Genomic DNA, 22,625 nt, shown 5'->3' with positions numbered 1-22,625 from the left:
CACGCAAGGGTGTCCCCCGCGTGCGGGAGCCCCACGCGTAAGGAGTGCGCCCGTGAGGAGAGCCGCCCAGCGTGAAAAGAAAGTGCAGCCTGCCCAGGAATGGCGCCGCCCACACTTCCCGTGCTGCTGACGACAACAGAAGCGGACAAGGAAACAAGACGCAGCAAATAGACACCAAGAACAGACAACCAGGGGAGGGGGGGAAAATAAATAAATAAATAAATCTTTAAAAAAAAAAAAAGATGATCATGTGTTTTTTCCCCTTCCATTTGTTAATGTGGTGTATTAAGTTAATTGATTTTCTTACTTTGAACCACCTTGCGTAACAAGAATAAATCCCACTTGGTCATTGTGTATAATGATATGCTGTTGGATTCTATTTGCAGATATTTTGTTGAGAATTTTTACATCTCTATTCATTAGAAAGATTGGTCTGGGGAAACAGATGTGGCTCAAGTGACTGGACTCTTGACTATCATATGTGAGGTCCTGGGTTCGGTTTCTGGTGCCTCCTAAAAAGAAGACCAGCACATAACAAGCAGACACAGCAAATGCAAACAATGAGGGTCTGGAGAGAAATAAATAAATCTTTTTTAAAAGAGAGAGAGAGAGAGAGAGAGAGAGAGAGAGAGAAGGATTGGTGTCTAATTTTCTTCTTTTATGGTATCTTTACCTGGCTTTGATATTAGGGTGATATTCGCTTCATAAAATGGTTTGGGTAATTTTCTCTCCTCAATTTTTTGGAAGAGTTTGAACAGGGTTGGCATTAATTTTTCTCAGAATGCTTGTAAATTCACCTGTTTAGCCATCTGGTCCTGGACTTTTTTTTGCTAGGAGATTTTTTATGACTGGGTCAATCTCTTAAATGTGATTGGTTTGTTGAGTTCTTTTATTTCTTGTAGTGCCAATATAGGTTGTACATTATTAGGAATTTGTCCATTTCATCTAAGTTGTCTAGTTTGTTGGTATATAGTTTCTCATAATATCCTCATATGATCCTTTTTATTTCTATGTGTTCAGATGCAATTCCCCCCCCCTTCATTTCTGATTGTATTTATTTGACTCTTCTCTCTTTTTCTCTGTTAGTCTAGCTAAAGGTTTGTCAGTTTTATCAATCTTCTCAAAGAACCAGCTTTTGCTTTTGTTGATTTTCTCAGTTTTTTGTTTTGTTTTGGTTCTTGTTCTCAGTTTCATTTATGTCTGCTCTAATCTTTATTATTTCTCTGCTGCTTGTTTTAGGAATGGTTTGCTGTTCCCTCTCTAGTTCCTCCAGTCCTATTACATCTTTGATTGTAGCTCTTTCTTCTTTTTTAATATGTTCATTTAGGACTATAAATTTCCCTCTCAGCACTGCCTTCACAGTATCCCATAAGTTTTGATAAGTTGTGTTGTCATTTTCATTCTTCTCCATATATTTACTGATTTCACTTATAATTTCTTCTTTGATCTTGTATTAGTCAGTCAAAGGGGTGCTGACGCAAAATACTAGAAATTGGTTGGTTTTAATAAAGGGTATTTATTTGGGGTAGGAGTTTACAGATACCAAGCCATAAAGCATAAGTTCCCTCACCGAAGTCTATTTTCACGTATTGGAGCAAGGTGACTGCCAACATCTGTAAGGGCTCAGGTTCCTCCTTTCCAGGGTCTTGCTTCTTTCTGGATTCAAGTTTCCTCTCTTCCTGGGGCTTGCTTCTCGGGGCTCCAGCTTAAGGCTTCAGCATCAAACTCCAACATCAAAAACCCTCAACTCTGTCCTTTGCCATGCCTTTTATCTGTAAGTCCCCATCCACCAAGGGGTGGGGACTCAAACGCCCTAATGACTTGGCCCAGTCAAAGCCCTAATCGTAATTTAATCACGTCCAGGTACAGAGAAGATTACAAACATAATCCAGTATCTATTTTTGGACTTCATAACTATTTCAAACTGCTACAGACACACTGATTATTTTAGGAGTGTGTTACTCAGTTTCCACGCATTTGCTAGTTTACCTCTTTCCCATCTATTATTGATTTCCAGTTTAATTCCATTATGATCTGAGAAGGTCCTTTTCATGATTTAAATCTTTTTATATTTATTGAGACCTGCCTTGTGCCTAACATGTGATCTATCCTAGAGAAAGATCCATGAGCACTTCAGAAGAATGTATAACCTGCTGAAATGACATTCTGTATATGTCTGTTAGGTCTAGCTTAACATATTGTTCAAGTTCTCAATTTCTATGTCTAGTTGTTCTGTTTATTGATGTTAGTGGTGTATTCAAGTCTGCAACTATTGTATAGAGATGTCTATTTCAGCCTTCATTTTTTCCAAAGTTTTCCTCATGTATTTTGGGGCAGCCTGATTAGGTGCATAGATGTTTACAACTATTTCTTCTTGGTGGATTGTCCCTTTTATTAATATATAATGGTCTTCTGTATCTCTTATAACTTTTCTGCATTTAAAGTCTGTTTTGTCCAATATTAGTATAGCTATCCCTTCTCTTTTTTATTTACTGTTTGTGTGGATTGTCTTTTTCCATCCTTTCACTTCCGATAGATTTGTATCTCAGGATCTAAGGTGAGTTTCTTCTAGACAGCATATGGATAACTCATGTTTTTTTATCCATTCTGTCAGCCTATATATATCTTTTTTGTTGTTGTTGTAATGAAACTATATTCTTTATTCTAGGTATCCCAATTTTTATTTTTGTTTTTGTTTTTTTGAGGTACCAAGGCTGGGGATTGAACTTGGGAACTCATATGTGGGAATATGGTGCTCAACCTCCAAGCTACACCAGCTCTCCCGAGTTTGTTTTTTCACTTGTTTGTTTTGTTTTTTTGTTTTTTTAAGGAGGTACCAGGGATCAAACCTGGGACCTCATGCGTGGGAAGTAGGCGCTCAACCATTTGAGTTACATTCACTCCCCTTTCAGTCTATATCTTTTGATTGTAATGCATTTACATTGAATGATATTACTGTAACTGCATTATTCACTTCCACCATTTTGTTCTTTGGTTTTCATATGTCATATCTTATTTTCATCTTTTTACTCTTTTTGTTATCCTTTCTGCTATTCTTGTCTTCTATGCTCTCCTCTAAGCCTCTTTCTACTATCTTATTGAGGACATAAAGCTCCCTTTAATATTTTCTGCAAAGGTGGATTCTTTTTTACAAATTCTCTTAGTTTCTGTTTCTTTGTGAATATTTTAAACTCACCTTCATATTTGAAGGACAGTTTTGCTGGATAAAGAATTCTTGGCAGTGGACTTGGCCCAGTGGTTAGGGCGTCTGTCTACCACATGGGAGGTCCGCGGTTCAAACTCCGGGCCTCCTTGACCCGTGTGGAGCTGGCGCATGTGCAGTGCTGATGCGCGCAGGGAGTGCCATGCCACGCGGGGCTGTTCCCCGCATAGGGGAGCCCCACGCTCAAGAAGTGCGCCCCTTAAGGAGAGCCGCCCAGTGCAAAAGAAGGTGCAGCCTGCCCAGGAACGGCGCCGCACACATGGAGAACTGACGCAACAAAGAGAAACACGGATTCCCATGCCGCTGACAAAGAAGATGCAGCAGATGCACACAGAGAACGGACAACCAGGGGAGGGGGGGCAGAGGGGAGAGAAATAAATAAATAAATCTTTTTTTTAAAAAAAGTATTCTTGACTGGCAGTTTTTTTCTCCTTCAGTATCTTAATTGTATCATGCCACTGTCTTCTTGCCTCCATGGTTTCTGATGAGAAGTCCACACTAAGTCTTACTGTGGGTCCCTTGTATGTGATGGTTTGCTTCTTGCCACATTTATTCTGATTGGGTTATGCTGCGCTTCTTGAATATGTAAGTTCATTTCTTTCATGAGAGTTGGAAAATTTTCAGCTCTTATTTCCTCAAATACTCTTCTCCTTTTCCCTTCTCTTCTCCTTCTGGTACTCCCGTGACATGTATGTTGTTGTGTTTTGTCTTATTCAACTCCTTGAGCTTCTCTCAGTTTTTCCATTCTTTTCTTTTGTTCTTTTCTTGCTTCAATTTCAGCTGTTCTTTCTTCTTTATCACTTAATTCTTTCTTCTATCATTTTGAGTCTGCTGTTGTATGCCTTTAGTGTGGTTGTTTTTTGTTTTTTGGTGTTTTTTTTTTGGATTTTTTTTTTGGAACTACTGGGGATTGAACTGGGACCTTGTACATGCGACACGGGAAGCAAGCACTCAGCTACTGAGCCATCCACTCCCCAATGAAGAGTTGGTTTTACCATTTGTTTTTCGTTGGTCCTGGGGATCAATCCTAGGACCTCATACATGTGAAGCAAGTGCTCAACCACTTCAGCTCCATCCGCTCCCCTCTAATGTGTTTTTTAAAAATTATTATTTTTAATTGTCTTTTTCTTTTTCAAAGATACATAGATCACAAAAAATATTACATTTTAAAAAGTATAACCCTCTAATTTGTTTTTTATCTCACCTATTGTGTCTTTCATTCCTTTAAGCTTTATTACTTTTCTCAGGTTTTCAGATTCTTTTTTGTGCTTGCTCTTTGTCTTCTTAATATCCTTTATCTCTTTAGCCATATTATCTTTCAAGTCATTAATTTGATTTTTGAAGTTTGTGAATTTTGTTGGTTAATTGTCTCAAGTCCTTTGTTTCATCTGTGCCTTTGATATATTCCTTTGCTTGGGCCCATTCTTCCATTTTCTTAGTATGGTTTGTAGTTTTTTGCTGATGTCTGGGCATCTGATTAGAATGTTGAATTTACTCAGATCCTCAATTTCTCTCTCATTTGTAGGTATTCTGTGGCAGGAAACTGTGGGTTACTGCTGTTCTTTGATTCTTGCTTCAACCTATCTGGTTCTTTTGGATTGTCCCTGTTAGTTACTCAGATCTGGGCCCTGAACCCAGTAATGGGTTGCAGACACTCTTCCAAGGGCCTTGGGGAGGGAGGATATAAAGGCCAGAAAATGCCCCTTATTTACTTTTAATTTCCTTAAGTCCACTTCCTTGGTCAGCCAGCAGATGGCGCACTTTGACAGCTCTCTCACTTCAGAGCCAGGATGGAGTGTTGTTTCCTGCAACAGGGATTTGAACAGTGTGTAAGAGCCTTGTAATTCAGACTTTCTCACAGACAGTTCTCTAACCTTTACTGGCAAACTCTTCCTTTTCCCACTTGGAAATTATTCCACTCTCCTCTGTCCTCAACAGGATCAGATCTCTTTAGTCCCCTGGCTGGTTCCCAAGGCAAACAATGGTGCAGCCACACCCAGCCTGGAAGGGCTCCTGGGACACGCAGACCAACTTTATGGGTCAAAAGCTGAGTTGGGGGAAACTACCATATGGGAGGCCCTGGGTGGGGGCCTCCTTGTGAAGGCAAGCCGGCCCACGTGCGGCAGAGAGCTGACACGTCAAGATGACACAACAAAGGGAGACAAGCAGATTTTTTTTAAAAAGCACAGCAAATGGACACAGAGAAAAGACAAAAAAACAAGCCACAAGGGGGAAGGGATAAATAAGTAAATAAATAAATCTTTTTTTAAAAAAAAGCTGAGTTGGCCTTAGACTGTGTGTTTCTCTCTCCCCTTTCTTTTAGAGGTGGATCCCTGGGGCCCCTGTTGTCTGTAGCTGGTGACCCTGATGCTTGAAAATTTAAAAATGTTCATAGGGTATGGAACAATGTTGGTAGTTGGAGCGCTATAACTTCTAACTCACAGTTTTGCCATTATGATTCTTTTTTTTTTTTTTTCTTCTGGATAGTAAAGACATTTATTATCTAATGAATCAGGACATAGTTTGCTTTAAATACTTAAAGGAGGGGACAGAATACTATTCAAGAGAAAATCAAAGACCCAACATTTTTCCAGTCCACAAGTCTTCTATTATTTATTTATTTTTACATCACTTGTGCCATGAATTCATAGGGAATAGGTTCCAGTAGCTCAGGTTCTTTCCCATTGGTTCTCACACGAAGTCTGCTTCCTGGGGTAGAGCAGGCTGGCACTTCAGTTGGACCTAGGTACCTTTAGCTTCCTTCTTTTTCTGATCATTTTCCTTCACATGTTTTAGGAAACTGTCTTGGCTCTTAGAGTGTTTAATATGCTCAATGCATACATTAATTCTCTTGGCAAGAATCTTGCCCTTAACCTGTTTGTTTACTACTATACCAACAGCATGCTGGGTAACATTGTAGACTCTTCCGGTTTTGCCATGGTAATATTTGTGGAGCATTCCTTTTTGAAAGTGCCCATTCCCTTTAAGTCTACGATATCACCTTTCTTGTAGATGCGCATATATGTGGCTAAAGGAACAACTCCATGTGTTCTAAAAGGCCTAGAAAACATAGCGGGTTCTTCTCTTTTTGTGTTCGTCATTTTGGCGAATTACTGCAAGATGGCGGTTCTGGCTGAAAGGCGCCATTATGATTCTTTTCCTTTGCCACTCTTCTGGGTGGTCTCTAGCCTTTCCCTGGTGTTCTAAACCCTAGAAGATTTTTTTTCCAGACTGTTTCTGCTTATTCTCTTGATATTTTTCTGGGAGACAAGAGAGTCCGTGTCTTTCTAGTCCACCATCTTTCCAGAAGCACTTTCCTTTTTTTTTAAATAGTGCAAACACACATACAACATATACTTTTCCATTTCAGTGACTCCTAAACTCATACCATTCAATAGGATTAATCCCGTTCACAATTTTGAGTACTACCTCATCCCTGTCCTTTACCAGAACTTTCCCATCCCCCCTCACTCCTGCTCCTGGTAACCTGTACTCTACTTTCTATATCTTTGAGTTTTCATATTCTTCTTAATTCATTTAAGTGGAATCATATAATATCTGTCCCTTTGCATCTGACTCATTTCATTCAACATGATGCTATAACATGTATCAGAACTTCATTCCTTTTTAAGGCTGAATAATATCCCATTGAATGTGTATATTAATACCACATTTAGTTGATCCATTCATCTGCTCATGGACATCTGGTTTGCTTCTACCTTTTGGCTAGTCTAAAAATTCCTGCTGTGAGCATTGTTGTACAAATATCTACCCAGGTCCCTGTTTTCAATTATTTTAGATATATTTCTAGAAGTGGGATTGCTGAGTCATATGGTGAAGCTGTACTTAATTTTATAATGAAATTACAAAGCCAAACTATCTTCCAAAGCAGTGCGGTGTTTCACTTTCTCAACAGTGCATTGAGGGTCCTGTTTCTCCACATCCTTGCTGATACTTGTTTTTGTTTGTTTGTTTTGTTTTAATAATAACATAGCCCTACTAGTTTGTGTATAGTGAGCTCTCATAGTTTTTGTGTTTTAAGGTTTATTTCTCTCCCTTTCTCCCCACCGCTGCCAGTTGTCTGCTCTCTGTGTCCATTCGCTGTGTGTTCTGTGTCCGCTTGTATTCTTGTCAGGGGCACTGGGAAACTGTCTCTTTTTTGTTGCGTCATCTTGCTGCAACAACTCTCCGTGTGTGCAGTGCTTGGGCAGGCTGCACCTTTTTCACACAGGGCAGCTCTCCTTACAGAGTGTACTCCTTGCACGTGGGGCTCTCCAGCATGGGGGACAGCCCTGCATGGCATGGCACTACTTGGCGCATCAGTACTGTGCATGGGCCAGCTCCACACGGGTCAGGAGGCCCTGGGTTTGAACCCTGGACCTCCCATGTGGTAGGCGGACACTCTATCAGGTGAGCCAAATCTGCTTCCCGAGGGTTGGTTTTTTTTGTTTGTTCTTTTTTTTTTTTCAAGGAGGTACTGGGGATCAAACACAGGACCTTATACATGGGAATCAGGTGTTCAACCACTTGAGCTACATCTGCTCCCTCATAGTAGTTTTGATTTGCATTTCCCTAATGGGAAGATGGGAAGGCAACTTTTCATGGGATTATTGGCGATTTGTATATCTTTAGAGAAATATCTGTTCAAGTCCTTGCCCCTCCCCTTTTTTTATTTTCAGTTACAGCTGCCAGGGATTGAACCTGGTAACCTTGTGCGTGGAAACCTATACCGGCTCCCCAGTGAGAGTTAGTTGTTTTGTTTGTTTGTTTGTTTGTTTTTAGGAGGTATCTGGGAATAAACCTTGGACCTTGAACATGGGAAGCAGGTGCTCAACCTCTTAAGCTATATGTCAGCTTCTCTTGACCCTTTTCTTGTTTGTTTTTTGTTTAAAATGGAATGTTTATTTGCTCAGTACACCAAATAAGATGCAACACTGTCATGACTAATATACAGAAATATGCAGATCAACATAAAATAGTAATTTAAATGAAGGAAAATCTCTTCAAATGTTATGGCAACATATTCCCAAGAAGAATCTTTTCTTTGGTTAAGTTAATTATACATTTCAATAAAATAGAGGGTGATAATGGATTAAGTAGAAGTTAACGTGTGTGAATTTTCCTTAAAAATAAAACTCCAACTCTATAATCCATTCCAGTTAAATATTATAACTGAAATTCTCAAATAAGTACAAAAGGAAAGAAAGGATTTAGTTACCATTTTTGTTTGGACAGTTCAGAGAAAAATGATTACTACATATACAGCCGGCAAACTGTTAAGATTGATCTAGAACATAGTATAGTATTGAATTTCATTGTTAAACTATACTAAATGCTCATCACTGGTCTGGCACATTTTTGTCTTTGATGTGGTTTAATTCCAAGCTATATCCCAATTTGTTACAGAAATATAGATTACTGTTGCTTTTTGGTTTGTTTTTAAATATATGTTTGTTTGTTTTAAAGATTTATTTATTTCTCTCCCTTTCCCCCGCCCCCAGTTGTCTGCTCTGTGTCCATTCTCTGTGTGTTCTTCTGTGACTGCTTCCGTCCTTATCAGCGGCACTGGGAATCTGTGTTTCTTTTTGTTGCGTCATCTTGTTGTGTCAACTTTCTGTGTGTACGGCACCATTCTTGGGCAGGCTGCACTTTTCTTTCACGCTGGGCGGCTCTCCTTCCGGGGCGCACTCCTTGCGCGTGGGGCTCCCATAAGTGGGGGACACCCCTGCGTGGCATGGCACCCCTTGCGCGCATCAGCACTGCGCATGGGCCAGCTCCACACACGTCAAGGAGACCCAGGGTTTGAACCGCGGACCTCCCATGTGGTAGGCGGACACCCTATCCATTGGGCCAAGTCCGCTTCCCAATATAGGTATTTTTAAAAGCCACATATACTTCCACATACAAAGGCAGGTTTTCTGAGTGGCACTTTATAGGAAGTAGTCTGGGGTGTGCCAGATAACTAACATGAGGCTCCAAAACAAGGCACTGGGTCAAATAAAAGAAGAAATATTTTAAAGTGTTATCTGATTCCATGTTAGCAACCTGGTTCCCACAATAACAATAACTGGGTACACTGAAGATAATAACCACATTCCAATCATGACACCAGTTATATCCCTCCATTACAAGTTGGTGAGTGCGAGAAACCAGGGTGAGACCATTGGCTTGGTTAAATGTTTCAGAAATGTCTTATTCAAATGTATAGCCAGCAGCATGTAGAGAAATAGACCACCCACCATGATCATCTGGCTCTGACCATAACAAAGCACACATTGGGCCCTCATGTGGAACGATCCAGGGCCCTTATAGATCCAGTATATATGTATGGATGGAGAAAGGCCACCATGGAGGCAGAATATCTGTCCATCTACTAAAGCTGTAAGTAGAAGATAGATAGCTCTGTGAAATATTTCCACACTTTGGCATTTCCACACTTTCATAGACATTCATTGTAAAAGCTATATACTTGGGTAATTTGTTGGCTTTCATGGTTTCCTATCAATATTGTAATGCATTTTGGGTAACGCACATTTGATGCCACAAGAAGAGTCACAGTCTCCACTGAATAATTACCTTTGTCAACCTAATCGCCCATGAATAGATAATTTATGTGTGGTGATTTCCCACCAGTTCTAGAGTTCTATAAGATCATGGAATTGACCATGAACATCTCCACAGACAGTAACAAGACAACGAACCTCTTGCACAATTGATTCTTTTGTTAAAATAAGATTTCCTTAGCCTTTTAACACAGGATCTGCACTTGGTTCTCATTGGGCTGTTTACATTCGTTCAGTTTCTCCACCCACAGCTCCTTGGTGAACTCGTCCATGGCAGCACGATGCCCTTCCCCACCCCCTCCCTCCTCTCTGCCCTGCCAGAGAGGAAGGTGCTGGGGAGGAGGACGGCCTTGGACCCCGTATCCTGCCCAAGCCCAGAGGTTTGTTCGCTTGGCCCCGAGGAGACCTCCACTGGCCCTTCCCAGCCCACTCTGTGCCCTGGGAATCAGTAAAGGGTGCAGGAAGGTGGTGGGGAACACAGCGGAGGCCCTCAGTGCAGCTCCCGAACGACGATCACTGCCATTATAGCCACCTCCGACCCGCTAGCCTCTCTGGGCTCTTTGGCTACCCTTCCTCCAGGTTTCTGGCCCATTTTTTAATTAGGTTTTTTGTATTTTTTTGTTAAGTTGTAGGAGTTCTTTATATAGTCTAGATATTCAACCCCATATCAGTTATATGGTTTCCAAATATTTTCCCACTTTCACTTGCCTTTCCACTTTCTTGATAATGTCCTTTGCACAAAAGTTTTTAATTTTTTTGAAGTCCAATTTACCTGTTGACCTAATTTTTCTTTTGTAGCTTGCGTGTGAATTTTATATATGCATGAAAAGTAGTAGGATAAATGTGCTTTACTTGCTTTAGATCTCATTAATTTTCTCTCACTATTTCACTTAGTATCAATATCATATCATGATTGGTATTTTTTAAATAGGAATTACTGTTGAAACATCTTACAAGACCTTTCTTTGTGGGACTGAAATAATAACTTGCAAAAATCACATTTGGTTTCAAAGAAGACAGGTTGGTTAAGCCTCTCAAAGTCTTAATTATGGTAACTCTTTTTTACCTAATAAAACCACCTTTCTAAAGTATAGTAAAGAAGGATGGGAAATGTTGTTTTATACAAGTTACCACAATAAAAAAAAATAAAAATAAATTTTAAAAAAGAATCTAAGAGAAATGAGAATCAACATAACCTATCATAAATCTTTTGATTTTTATTTAATTGAAAAATGTGCTGTTTGTTCATTGAAATTTTTAAAATTGAAAAATAATAAATTAAAATTAGTTTTTAATCCCACCACTCAGAAATCACCAAAGTCAACAATTTGATCTTTCCTTCAGAAGAAGCCTCCATGTCTAATCTAAGTCCTCTTCCAACCTTTTTATAAAGTGCCCTCTCTAATTATATTATAAAATTTGAGTACTCAGAACAATAATGTTCAAACTTCTAAGTTCATTATGACCTGTTTGTAGTTCTCCAACACTTCTTATTTTTATTATTTCTCCATGCCTTTGCACTTGTTCCTTCTGCTGAAATTTTTTTTTTCCTCTTGCTCTTCCTCTGAGATTTCTAGTCCTCTTTCATAATCTGGCCTCTCTTTCAGCTTCTCTGAGAAGACTTCTTTGCCCTACTCTCCTATCCGTACCCCACTAATAGAGGGAATTGCTTTATCCCTTTGTATTTCTTCTGTACTTTATAAGTCTGTTACTTATCACATTGTATTATTGTGGGGTTTTTTATTTGCATGTGTCTCCCATGCTAAAATGTGTTTTTTTCAAAGAGGGCTTTAAAAATATATAAGAACTAAACAGTTTATTTTTGAACTAGATTTCTTCAAAAAAGCAATGATTATTGGCTTAATTCTTCTGATAGCTTGAAACCTGATAATTTCTCATTTACAAATTGTCTTCATTTCTTTTCTGTGTTTTAAACTCTTTATGTGAAAATTTTTCTTTTTGTTTTATTAATTTTTATTGTAGAAATTTTTAACATATTCAGAAGGAAAAATAGCACAATGAAATCCCTAAATACTTATCACCCAGCTTCAACAGCTATACTGTATTGCCATTCTTTAAGTCTTTCAGTCCATAAAATCCCTCTTGACTCCTCCCCATTTTTATTGTGGAAGAAATTGGATTGCATGTCCTATAGAATTTCCCACATTCTGAATCTATATCTAGAAGCATTATGATATTTAGGGTCAGTTTTTTTCTTTTGTTTTTTAACATTTTTTTCAAGGATACTTTATAAAGTTTACTGTTTACTTCATCACATCAAGAGATATATAATGTTTATTGTCCCACTTTTAAGGGTTTAAAAAAATTTTTTTTTAATTTTAAAAAATGGTAATAAACAGTTCTCAGTCAACTTCTACCTAATGGATTTATCAACCATTAATGATCATTGCCTTGATTTATTGTTTCAGTATCTGTTATTACCTTTCCTTTTAAAAACTTGATTTATGGATGTTTCCTAAAGTATCTCTCTTTGGTTTTTAAATGTACATCCATAAAACAGCCAGAGTGATTTTTTTTATGATTCATTTCAAAACTGAATAGTTATTAACGTCCTCCATTTATAGATTAAAAAATAATAAATCAGCTTTCTTTTTTGCTTTCTTTTCCTACCCCATCACCAGATTGAAGAAGAAATGTTGGCTTTGCAGAATGAACGCACAGAACGAATACGAAGCCTGCTGGAGCGTCAAGCCAGAGAAATTGAAGCTTTTGACTCTGAAAGCATGAGACTAGGTTTTAGTAATATGGTCCTTTCTAATCTCTCCCCTGAGGCATTCAGCCACAGCTACCCGGGAGCTTCTGGTTGGTCTCACAATCCTACTGGGGGTCCAGGACCTCACTGGGGTCATCCCATGGGTGGCCCACCACAAGCTTGGGGCCATCCAATGCAAGGTGGACCCCAGCCATGGGGTCATCCCTCAGGCCCAATGCAGGGGGTACCTCGGGGTAGCAGTATGGGAGTCCGCAATAGCCCCCAGGCTCTGAGGCGGACAGCTTCTGGGGGACGGACGGAGCAGGGCATGAGCAGAAGCACGAGTGTCACATCACAAATATCCAATGGGTCACACATGTCTTATACATAACTTAATAATGAGAGTGGCAATTCCGCTGGAGCTGTCTGCCAAAAGAAACTGCCTACTGACATCGTCACAGCAGCCTCCTCACTTGGGTACTACAGTGTGGAAGCTGAGCGCATATGGTATATTTTATTCATTTTTGTAAAGCATTCTGTTTTGTGTTTACTAATTGGGATGTCATAGTATTTGGCTGCTGGGTTTTTTTGTTTGTTTGAACTTTTGGGAAAATTTTGAAAAGTGGAGTTTATATATACGTGTGTGTGTGCGGGCGCGCGTGTGTGTGTGTCATGCATGTAGTGAAAAGAAATTGGCTAGTTAGAGGTTATTTTCTTGAACACTGCAAAAATAAAATGCAGCAAAGTGGCTTGAGTCATCACTCTTGGGTGTCTGTATCCTAAGGAGTTTGAGAAAAGATCTAAAGCCTTCCTCCATATCCCAAATTCTTAATGAGCCACTCAGAGCAAGCAGCATATACTAAAGCAAGGTATTATTGAAACACACCTGCATCCCCTCACCAATGTATTTTCTTTTTAAAATTGGTCTTCTCAGTCTCATTTGTAGTAAAAATGGAAGGACAAATCCGTGAACACTAAAGGGTTGCGTTGAGTTTTTCAGAGGGTAGAAAACAATCTAAATCTAGTTTGGAATACTGAATAGGTTTGTCTTGATTTTTGTCCATTCAATTGTGCCTTCCTTGTGGCATGGAGAGGTGAGGGTGCTTTAAGGAGATGAAAGTTATGTGGGGATTGCTTTAACCTGTGAGCCTTCAAAGGGGAAGCCCAGAAGAGTCCCTGAAAGTTCATATGGTTGCTGTGTTCAGCAGCAGAGTGAGAAAATGAACCCTATGTATCCTGAAGTTTTGTTGCTTATACTGTGATATCTCATCCTAGCTAAGCACTATAACTCCCAAGACCCCAAAAAGTACTTTTACTTTGTACAAAACAAAGATATGTAGCCAATGCAAATCAAATGCCAGAGGTATTTGAATAATGCCATATTTGCAAACTGCCATCTATTGGAATTCTTATCGCACTACATAAACATAATTTGATTTACCCCCCCTTTTGGCTTATGGGATTTCCTGTTTACAAGTAGAATAGCTAATTATTTAAATGTTTGGTTGCCATAGTGAACCAGGAGTCACTGAGCCAATGACTTTACCAGCTGCTGACTAATCCTCATTACCACTGTAGATTTTGCTGCATGTGCAGGTCTCTTTTTTTATTTTACTGCTGTTTTCTTTGCTGCAGTACTTTACAAACTTCTAGTTCCTTGAGACGTTGTTACCTTTTGGCATCATGTTAACATCACCCAATAGGAAACACCATTTCCATAAGTCTCTAGCCTCAGTGCTAAATTACTACTGAAAAGGAACTAGAAAGTTTGACTAATTAAAAAAAAAAAAAGATAAAAGTGAGTTATAGTGGTCAGGGAATTGCTTGACAAAAGCTAACTTTTTCTTTTCTCCCAGAGGGGATGTGTTTTGTCTTGTTTTACAATGAAGGATAAACCCAATGCTGAAAGGCAGGTGTTACTTGGTATTCCATTGCCAGTGTGTAAATTGAGTTGAACATGAGTGAGGAGCTATGAATAAGACTTGAAGAAAAAAAATCCTTGTTCTCTAATGATGGATCAGAGTCCCTGGCAAGTTATTGTCCTGCACCCTCCCCAGTTATCTTGAAGAACCCATGCTGCTAACTCTGGATCCTGCTTTTCATGTAGTCCGAGAACTCCAAGGTAGAAACCTCAGTCCCTCTAAATGATAACTCTTCACCTGGACCGAACAGTAATGTATCACTGTTGAAATTCTTGGTTTTCTCAACCAAATTAAAATCTTCCCCAGATATATCAGTCCAGCCTCCATGAATCCTCTCCTATAGGAGTTTCTGGCATTCGTTTGCAGGTAAATGGGAGAAAAAGTGAATATTTTAATGTAAACCTTTTAAAAATCAAGATCACAGTAGAATTCACACACAATTTTAGGCAGTGTTTCAAGTAGCACTCTTCTAGGCCATTCTCCAGAGCCCTAGTTCTTAGATAAACATAATGTATACTTGTCATATCTAATTAGAGGGGCTTTTTAGTTTTCTTGATATCTTTTTTTGCATTCAAATATACAATGCTTCAGACAAGCTGAGAAATCTACCTATTTGAAGGAAAATGACAAGAAGGGGCATTAGGATTTAATAAAACATCCAAATATAATGGAGTTTCATACCTTTTTTATATTAGATCTGGCCCCTCTGTACTATTGCAGGGGTTAAATAGGGAAGCAGATCAGTTTTGCATACAAAAATTTAATAAAATCCAAAATACACAGTTTTGGTCCTGTTGTGGACTTTAAAATTGGTAAGAGTTTCTGACTTAATCATATTGAGTTATTGAGTTCATTCAGATCCTATGTACTTGCTGAAACATAATTGAATACTGACTCCAAGTGTCTATGCAGTAGGGCTTTGTATCTAATTGTGTGACAACCAGTTTTACATGTAGGGCATGACTATACTTGGATTATACCATTAAATTAATTTTAATTAAAACATAGTTAGCAAAAATGATTCAAATTAATTGATTTTGTGTATTTGTACATGAGTAAGATCTAACTTCGGAGCAATTTCATACGTGACAGGAATTGTGACAGAGTAAATCTTGTAGCAGGAAAATTCAAAAGGTTTTGAGATATCCTAAAGAAAGAAGCAAGCACTTTCTGAATCAGTGTGCAAATGTCTACATTTGATCAAATTAACACTACCTCCTCCCCAGTGTTGGTGTTCACTCATTATTTATGTGTTTAAGAAAATAAAAAGTATGGGAAATTTGTCCAGCATCTCAGAAAGTTTTAAATGCTACATCTGGTATCCAGAGCTTGGCAGTAAAAAATTTCCTATGTTCGTTATCTTTTTCCTTTTTTAGTTAACATTTCAAAAATGCAAAGCTGCATACCTTGAAATATATTACATTTAATTGGGTTCCCTTTTCCACATATTTTTCTCCCCTTTAATTAAAATCAGCTATAACTCCAAATTATAGTAGCTGAAAGTATTTTCATTGTATGTTAGCTAAAAATGTATTTATATCATTTTTTATCCAGAGCTGCCATTCTTTTTTTCATTTCTGTGCCTAGAGATGAATTAGTCTTGCATTTGAAACCACACTCACAAGTATAATATGCTTCCTACTCTAGGCCAAAGATTTATTAGGAAACTGAACTATTCAGTATAGTCATTATAATTTTGGCTACCTAGACATTAGGTAAACACCATTCAGTACACTAAAAAAACTGTCTATGACACTCCCTCCCACTCACATCTATTTTGCCTCAACCTGTTTTCAAAAATTGAAAATTCTCTTGAGTGTCATTTTCAGACCATAAGCAGACTTTAGTAACATTATATTTCTATAGGTACTAAATGTCCTGCATTTAAAAATTTTTTATAATGCATTGTGTTGGACACTGGAATAATACTATTTATTTTCACCTGTGAAAAATGACCGTTGTACTTGAAACACCTCTTTTGCATTTCTCCATTTGTGCCATTCACTAGTGGAAATAAATTGTATTATACCATGATCTACTGGCTTTTAAAAACTGTGTTAAATATGCACATTTTTTGATATAGCTATTATCATTTGTATGTATATATTGTATATACATATGAGTGTCTATATGTGTGTATAGATAAACAGATGGATGTAACTCATACTGTACATTTCCATCAGGGCACTTAAGATTGTTTTTGTTTCGTTTTGTTATTTCAGCCCTCAAAGCAAGAATGCATGTATTTCTTAAGAATGAGTTCTCGGTTGATATGTGAGAAGTGGTCATTAGATGCAATCTCTTTTTTTTAATCCCCTCTGAGCACTTGTGTGAGTGGAGAGAAAGTTAAGTAAAATGTGGAACCATAAGTTGTAATACAGTAAAATAGTGCTGGGTAAGAAGGCAGTTAGAGTTTCTGTGAGTCTGTGTTGTGATACAATAAAAGATAAATGATGCAGAGAGAAATGAACCATGGAAATTAAAAACACTGGTGGTGATTCTTCTGCAAAAATTATAAAAGAAATCAGTAAATCACACAGTCTTCATTTCCTTTCTATATGAATTTCTCATCAGTGATACCACTGATCTCTTACTCTTTTTTACTCATTAATACTAATAATTATATATTTTGCTAAGGACCAAAACAGCCAAGAAATGAATTACTGCTGAAGCATCTAAGGTTCTCTTAAACTGTAAAATCAACAGGAAATGGCCACAGGGAGAAAAGAATATGGTATTGGTATGAAGGACTTTCTCCTTTTAGCTTCCTTTTCTTGCTTGATAATAGTAAGTTCCTTGAGCACCTTCTACCCTTTCTGAGCCACTACTGTTCAAGCAGAGGTTTGGCCTAACACAGCAACCCTTTTCAAGGGGATTTATTTATATGGTCCTGCATTTTATCCCATGCTCACAATGTGAAGTGTCTGGTGTATATTCCGTCATAAAATAATATATTTAAGGTGTGTAAGTGTGAATCTCCTTTAATGGGAGGTTCTCATTTCTTAGATAGAGAAGAGCCTTTTCTAAGGAGCAGGGCCAAAATTTGGGCTGTCATCTTCGAGCTGTTTACCAAAATACAGATCATTACCGAAGAGAAAGAAATTTGCTATCTTGTTCCCGCACCCCCCCAATCTAACATGATAGTGCCTCCAACCAGGTTGTAGCATTGCCTTTGATATGGCACTCACTCAGTTGTTAAGAACTGGAAATTTCCCATCCTCACATTTCTTAAAGGATGAAGAGTGTACTGTACACTTAGCAGACTTGCCTCTTGTATGCAAGGACTACTGACTGAAGTCTGTTTTGCTGTGTGTGTGATTATGTTGTCTGCACTTTTATGAAATCAATACAATAGTTCTACATTGGAAATAATTTGTAAAGAAATAAGTTTTATTAAACACTGTCTAGAAAAAGAAAGTGAAGCTGAGAACTCTTCCTTTTTTTTGTGCATTTATATTTTCTACTGAATTCTGGTACCCCTCTAAAGTCATGTTGGCTAATTTTTCTCTCCTTGGTTATATTCATATTTACAAGATTTCACTCATACAGGGGAAGAGAACCCATTTGACCTAATGATAGTCTCCAGATAATAAAAAATATATAAATCAGTATGCACCTTATCTGCCTGTTGTGGGTCTCTTAAACTTGCACTTCCTACCCACCCAAAGATAGATATCCTTAAAAGAAAATAAAGGCAGAGAATTAAAACTAGGGAGCCATTTACTATGTCACCATCACTCTTAACTGTTGTTCACCAATCCAAACTTTCTGAAGTTTCAGAGATTTGTGTGTGTGTCTGTCGGATTGTGTGTATGTGTTTGTTTTTTTTAACATACAAGGGATTCTTCTTTAAATAGAGAAGAAAAGTTAATCCTCTCTGTGGTCTCCCTTTGAAAACAGCAGGATGCCCCACTGGATATACTAATCTCAACATCTGTAGGTAGTTTACCATGACAAAGTGGAGAGAAGATGAGACTTCTGAATGAATGAAAAAGGGTATCTTGATGCCCAAGAATTCCCCCCCAAAGTACGGGTACTTCAACCTGCACAGTTTCCTTTTCACTCATAATTTTTAGTAATTGCGAGTGTAAAATCATGTAATATCTGTAAATATGTAGCTAACAAATTGACCTAGTTTCTGTATGTTTTTGTTTTTGTACTAAAATTTATAGGTTTGTGCCAGCTAGAGAGGAGTTGCCGTCATTGCCAGTTGTGGTCCTAGCTTCTAACTCTGAAACCATCTTAGATGACATTTTTTAGAATTAATGCTTAAATGTTGTTAAACAGGGAAATGGAGCTTAATCTTTGGTCAGGTTTTAAATCTTTTGAAGCTAAATACTTTTATTTAATATGATGATTACATGTCTTCAATCATGAAATGCAGTAGGGAGCCTCCCTCCCCCAGTGGCCATGTTTACAGAAGTGTGTTTTGTCTATAAAGTGCAAGTGTTTTAATGTTTATGTAAAATTATGCAGGTGATAACATTATGATTTGGAACTGTTTATTGGGCTCTTTAGCTGAATTTTCAATTGAAATGAACTATGCTTATTGCTGGCACATTGGTCCCATTTCTGGGACATTTTTTTAATTTCCAGAATTATGTAAGTTCCTTTGTCCTTACCCCCACTTAAACCTCCTTTTTCTCTGATATGCCTTGTAGCCTAAGGTATTATAGACCGGTGAACACAGTTGAGGGAAATGCAGTTTTTAAAAACCCATGAACCCTCATTTTTCAGTACCTGTGTTTTATATTTCTATGGCAACTCTGAGGTCAGTGGAGTTTAGAAATGATATACCAATGTTAATGAAAAGTGTATTCTTTGCTTTTGCATGGCTTGGCATAGTATCAAAGGTATATTAGAGACACTCGAACACATAAAGACCACCAGTTATATGGAGATAGGTTTCTCTCAGTGGCACATTATGCTTTCTCTGAGCCCTCAAATTCATTGGGCCTAGGCGTGAATGTTATTGTTACTATAAATTGCACATGGTCATGGAGTGAATTATATGATTAAAAAGGATTAACATTTGCAGATATTGGTTGGTCCACATGATCATTTGGCACATATCAAACGAACCTGGGGGATATTGGAATCCTTACATTCCCTTCCTCCCCTTTTTTTTCGGTCATAGACAAGTCTTTCAGTTTATTCAGTTGTTGGTTGCCCCTGCCGTGTTGCCCAAACAGCTCTTTTTTAGTGTCCATTCCAAATGTGCTGTTGTCCTTCCTTGCATTTCATATCAAAGAAACCATCACTCTTCCTCCCAGCAGCAATTTGTTACACCTTTTATTCCACATTAAGTGGGAATTGTGCCTATTTAGAGTGCCCCTCCAATTAATTACATGTGTCTCAAAATAATCCAAGCCAGAGACACAAGGTGGGAAAACATTTCAAAAAAAAAAAAGAGTCCATTTAAGGCCAGTAATTTATTTAACAAGGTATTTTACCACATTACCTTGACACTTGCTATATGAGCCTATAGGATTTGCAAGTGGTTTGATAGGGTAAAGTCCAGGTAGAGAGGGATGCATGGGGGTTCTGGGAAAGGAGAGGATTTTGTTAATATTTTACCTTTCCTTTTATGATGATCCTTCTCTGCTAGGTTAGACCAGGTTAATTCTCCAAATTTGTTTTGTTTTGCTTTTTAATTTTTAGAGAAAATTTTACAAAAGTGATGATCTGATGTAAATAATTTCAAATATAGTGCACATAACTTTCCCAGACTATTCCAACCTAATAATTTGTAAATGCTTTAGAGGTTTTTTTTTTTAATTAACACGTACGTTGCTAAATCCTATTTATGTAAGTCGCTAAATTTTTTAGTCCACTTAAAACATAAGACAAAACATTTAAATAATGGTTGGGTTACTCTGAGCAGTTTAGCTTTGAGAAACCCGTTGTTTTAGTATATGAACAAGATAGTCTAACGTGCATTAATGAGGTTGGAGAGATTATGAGAAATATGTATAGTGTATATTTTAAAAACAGCTTTGCTTGTATTGTGAAGATTTAAAAACAAACTTGAGATTTTTAACGTAACTATTAACACAGTTTTAACATAAGTTATCCCACTGGGTTTAAGAGCATCTTGAATGTATAACCTTTTTGTAACCCAGGTTGGTTTCTGCTTTTACTAGTCATCCAAACATATTATTTATGTTTTTAGTTTATATACTCATTTCCCTTTGTTTTCCTCAAACAGCATGAGTTTTTTGCACATGTATTGTAGAAAAATTTTTTAAAGAAAAAAATTAATACATTTTCTCTAGATTTTCTTCACTTCTCTCCTTTTACTAACCCCTTACCTTAAAGGCCATATCGCTCCATTTGCATTATTGGTGCAAATGCCAGGGTTGGTTTTTATTTTTATTTTGGCTATTTACCTAAAAAAAAGAAAATGCTTCAGTCAATTGCTTTTTTTAAAAAAAAAAAAAAAAAGAAAAAAGAAAAAAGCTGTAACCTTATCATTTCTGAGTAGACCATTGAGAGATGAATGCACACCTGTATTAGCCCAAAACCAGCTTTGGAGGCTAAAGGGAATATTTTCACTAAGCAAGAGGTTCTTTTCCTAAAATGGTATATATTATCCAGAGTGTTTCAATTATTCCCACAAATCAGGGGTCCAGATAAAATGAGGGTTATCAGCTAACTGATATGTTATCATTGAGGTTCATCAATGAATTTGTACATTTCTATTTCCCTTTGGTGAAGGGAAAAATGATGATTTTGCAAGACCTAGATTTTGGCTTGGTTTCTTGCCTCCTTTTTGGCAGCCTTCATCTTCTCATTTCCCAAAGCCCTTGAGCCTGTAGGGTTTCATGGTAGACAAAGTACTTTGTGGTCTCTTAAAACTAGGACTGACTTTTTGGTGGGATATTATGTTGAAAGTATGATACTTTGCCATTTTACTGATGACTGTTTTTAAGTGTATACAGTCCTCTCAGTTTTCAGACCAAACAGATGCCCACAGTGGAGGCTTATAAAGGGTTGCAATGGGGAAGAAGCCCCTCCCTCACTGTCAGCACCAGCTGGTAAAAGTGACTGTACAGATGTGCATTTTCCTTTTGGTAGATATGGTCTGCAGCACTAACTGGTAAGGCTTATTGTACAGTATATTGTCAGTATTCTGGTTCAACATACCTTATAGTTCATATATAACCTGTATTAATTGTATAGATTGTGCATTTAAAGCTGTTACCAAGTTGTCAGAACAAAAGAGAGAAAACAAGGTCATATGTAATATTTTGTTTGTAAGTATCCTTTGTATCATAGCAAAGGAAATGTCAAAAAAAAATCAACTGTAATAAAGTAATTTTAGTACACAGGGTGTCTGCTCAGTTTTTTAAAGTGATTTTATTCCCATAAATTGTATAAAGTATATTTAAATTCATTGATTATCTGCTCAGTAATTACTAAGTCTCAGGCTGGATGTTAAGAGTGACACAATTAAGGTATGGGTAAGTATGAACTCCCAATATAGACTTAACCCCTCTAGTCTAGTCTCAAATTCTGTCTGACCAGATAGTTAAGTGACCTATTGTGTTCCAAGTGAGATGATTCTTTAGATTCTGACTTTGTTTCATGCAAATTCTTTTATTTTGTTTCTCCTCCCCCACACAATGATACATAAATGTAATAAAGCTTCAAAAGGTAGTCTTAACTGGGCTCATCTTCATAGTTTTTGACTCTTGACACATTTTAGTCCCTTAGGGCAGTAGATCATGTTTTTAGAGATCAGGCAGTGGGTCTTGTTTAAAACTGTTTGAGTGACTTTTCTGTTGGAGGGCTAATTTAAGAGGGGGGAAGATGTTCATGAACTGGTTTTTGAATTAAAAAAGGAAATAGTTTTATTTCATTTTAAAAAGCATTTAGATTTTATTTTATTGAATATGACTGTGAGAAAAGTGGCACAACTTAACTCCTAAAATATTCATACTGAGGTATATGAGATAAACATTAATATAGTACTGAATTTGCCTGGGCCAAACAAGTATGTAGCAGAACCAAGATTAGATCCTAGGTCTCCTATTGCCAGGATTTCCAATATACCATCCTGAATTTGGAGGAAACCAAAATGTGTTTTCAAAGAAAGAATTTGTTTTACTCCCACAGTTGGGTTCTTCAGACTACAGTAGAAGGAGAGTGTTAGAAAATTTATGCTTCTGCCCTGTAACCCATGTCAACGACCCAAAATAAAT

General features: G+C 37.6%; 1 protein-coding gene and 1 pseudogene across 1 annotated transcript in view; one reads left to right on the top strand and one right to left on the bottom strand.

Moving 5' to 3' along the window:
- The window catches only part of TAOK1 (TAO kinase 1), a 168,583-nt gene extending 146,834 nt beyond the window's left edge, over nt 1–21,749 (top strand). The window contains exon 20 of the mRNA XM_058283125.1: nt 12,429–21,749. Coding sequence (XP_058139108.1) covers nt 12,429–12,890 — 462 coding nt within the window. The 3' untranslated portion in view covers nt 12,891–21,749. The remainder of the gene's footprint in view (nt 1–12,428) is intronic.
- Nucleotides 428–12,433, bottom strand: LOC139437141 (serine/threonine-protein phosphatase 2A catalytic subunit beta isoform pseudogene; annotated as a pseudogene).
- Nucleotides 21,750–22,625: the final 876 nt, after the last annotated feature.

This window comes from Dasypus novemcinctus, chromosome 21, assembly GCF_030445035.2.
Source record: "Dasypus novemcinctus isolate mDasNov1 chromosome 21, mDasNov1.1.hap2, whole genome shotgun sequence".
Taxonomy (NCBI): Eukaryota; Metazoa; Chordata; class Mammalia; order Cingulata; family Dasypodidae; genus Dasypus; species Dasypus novemcinctus.
This window is presented reverse-complemented; position numbering and strand designations above follow the sequence as displayed.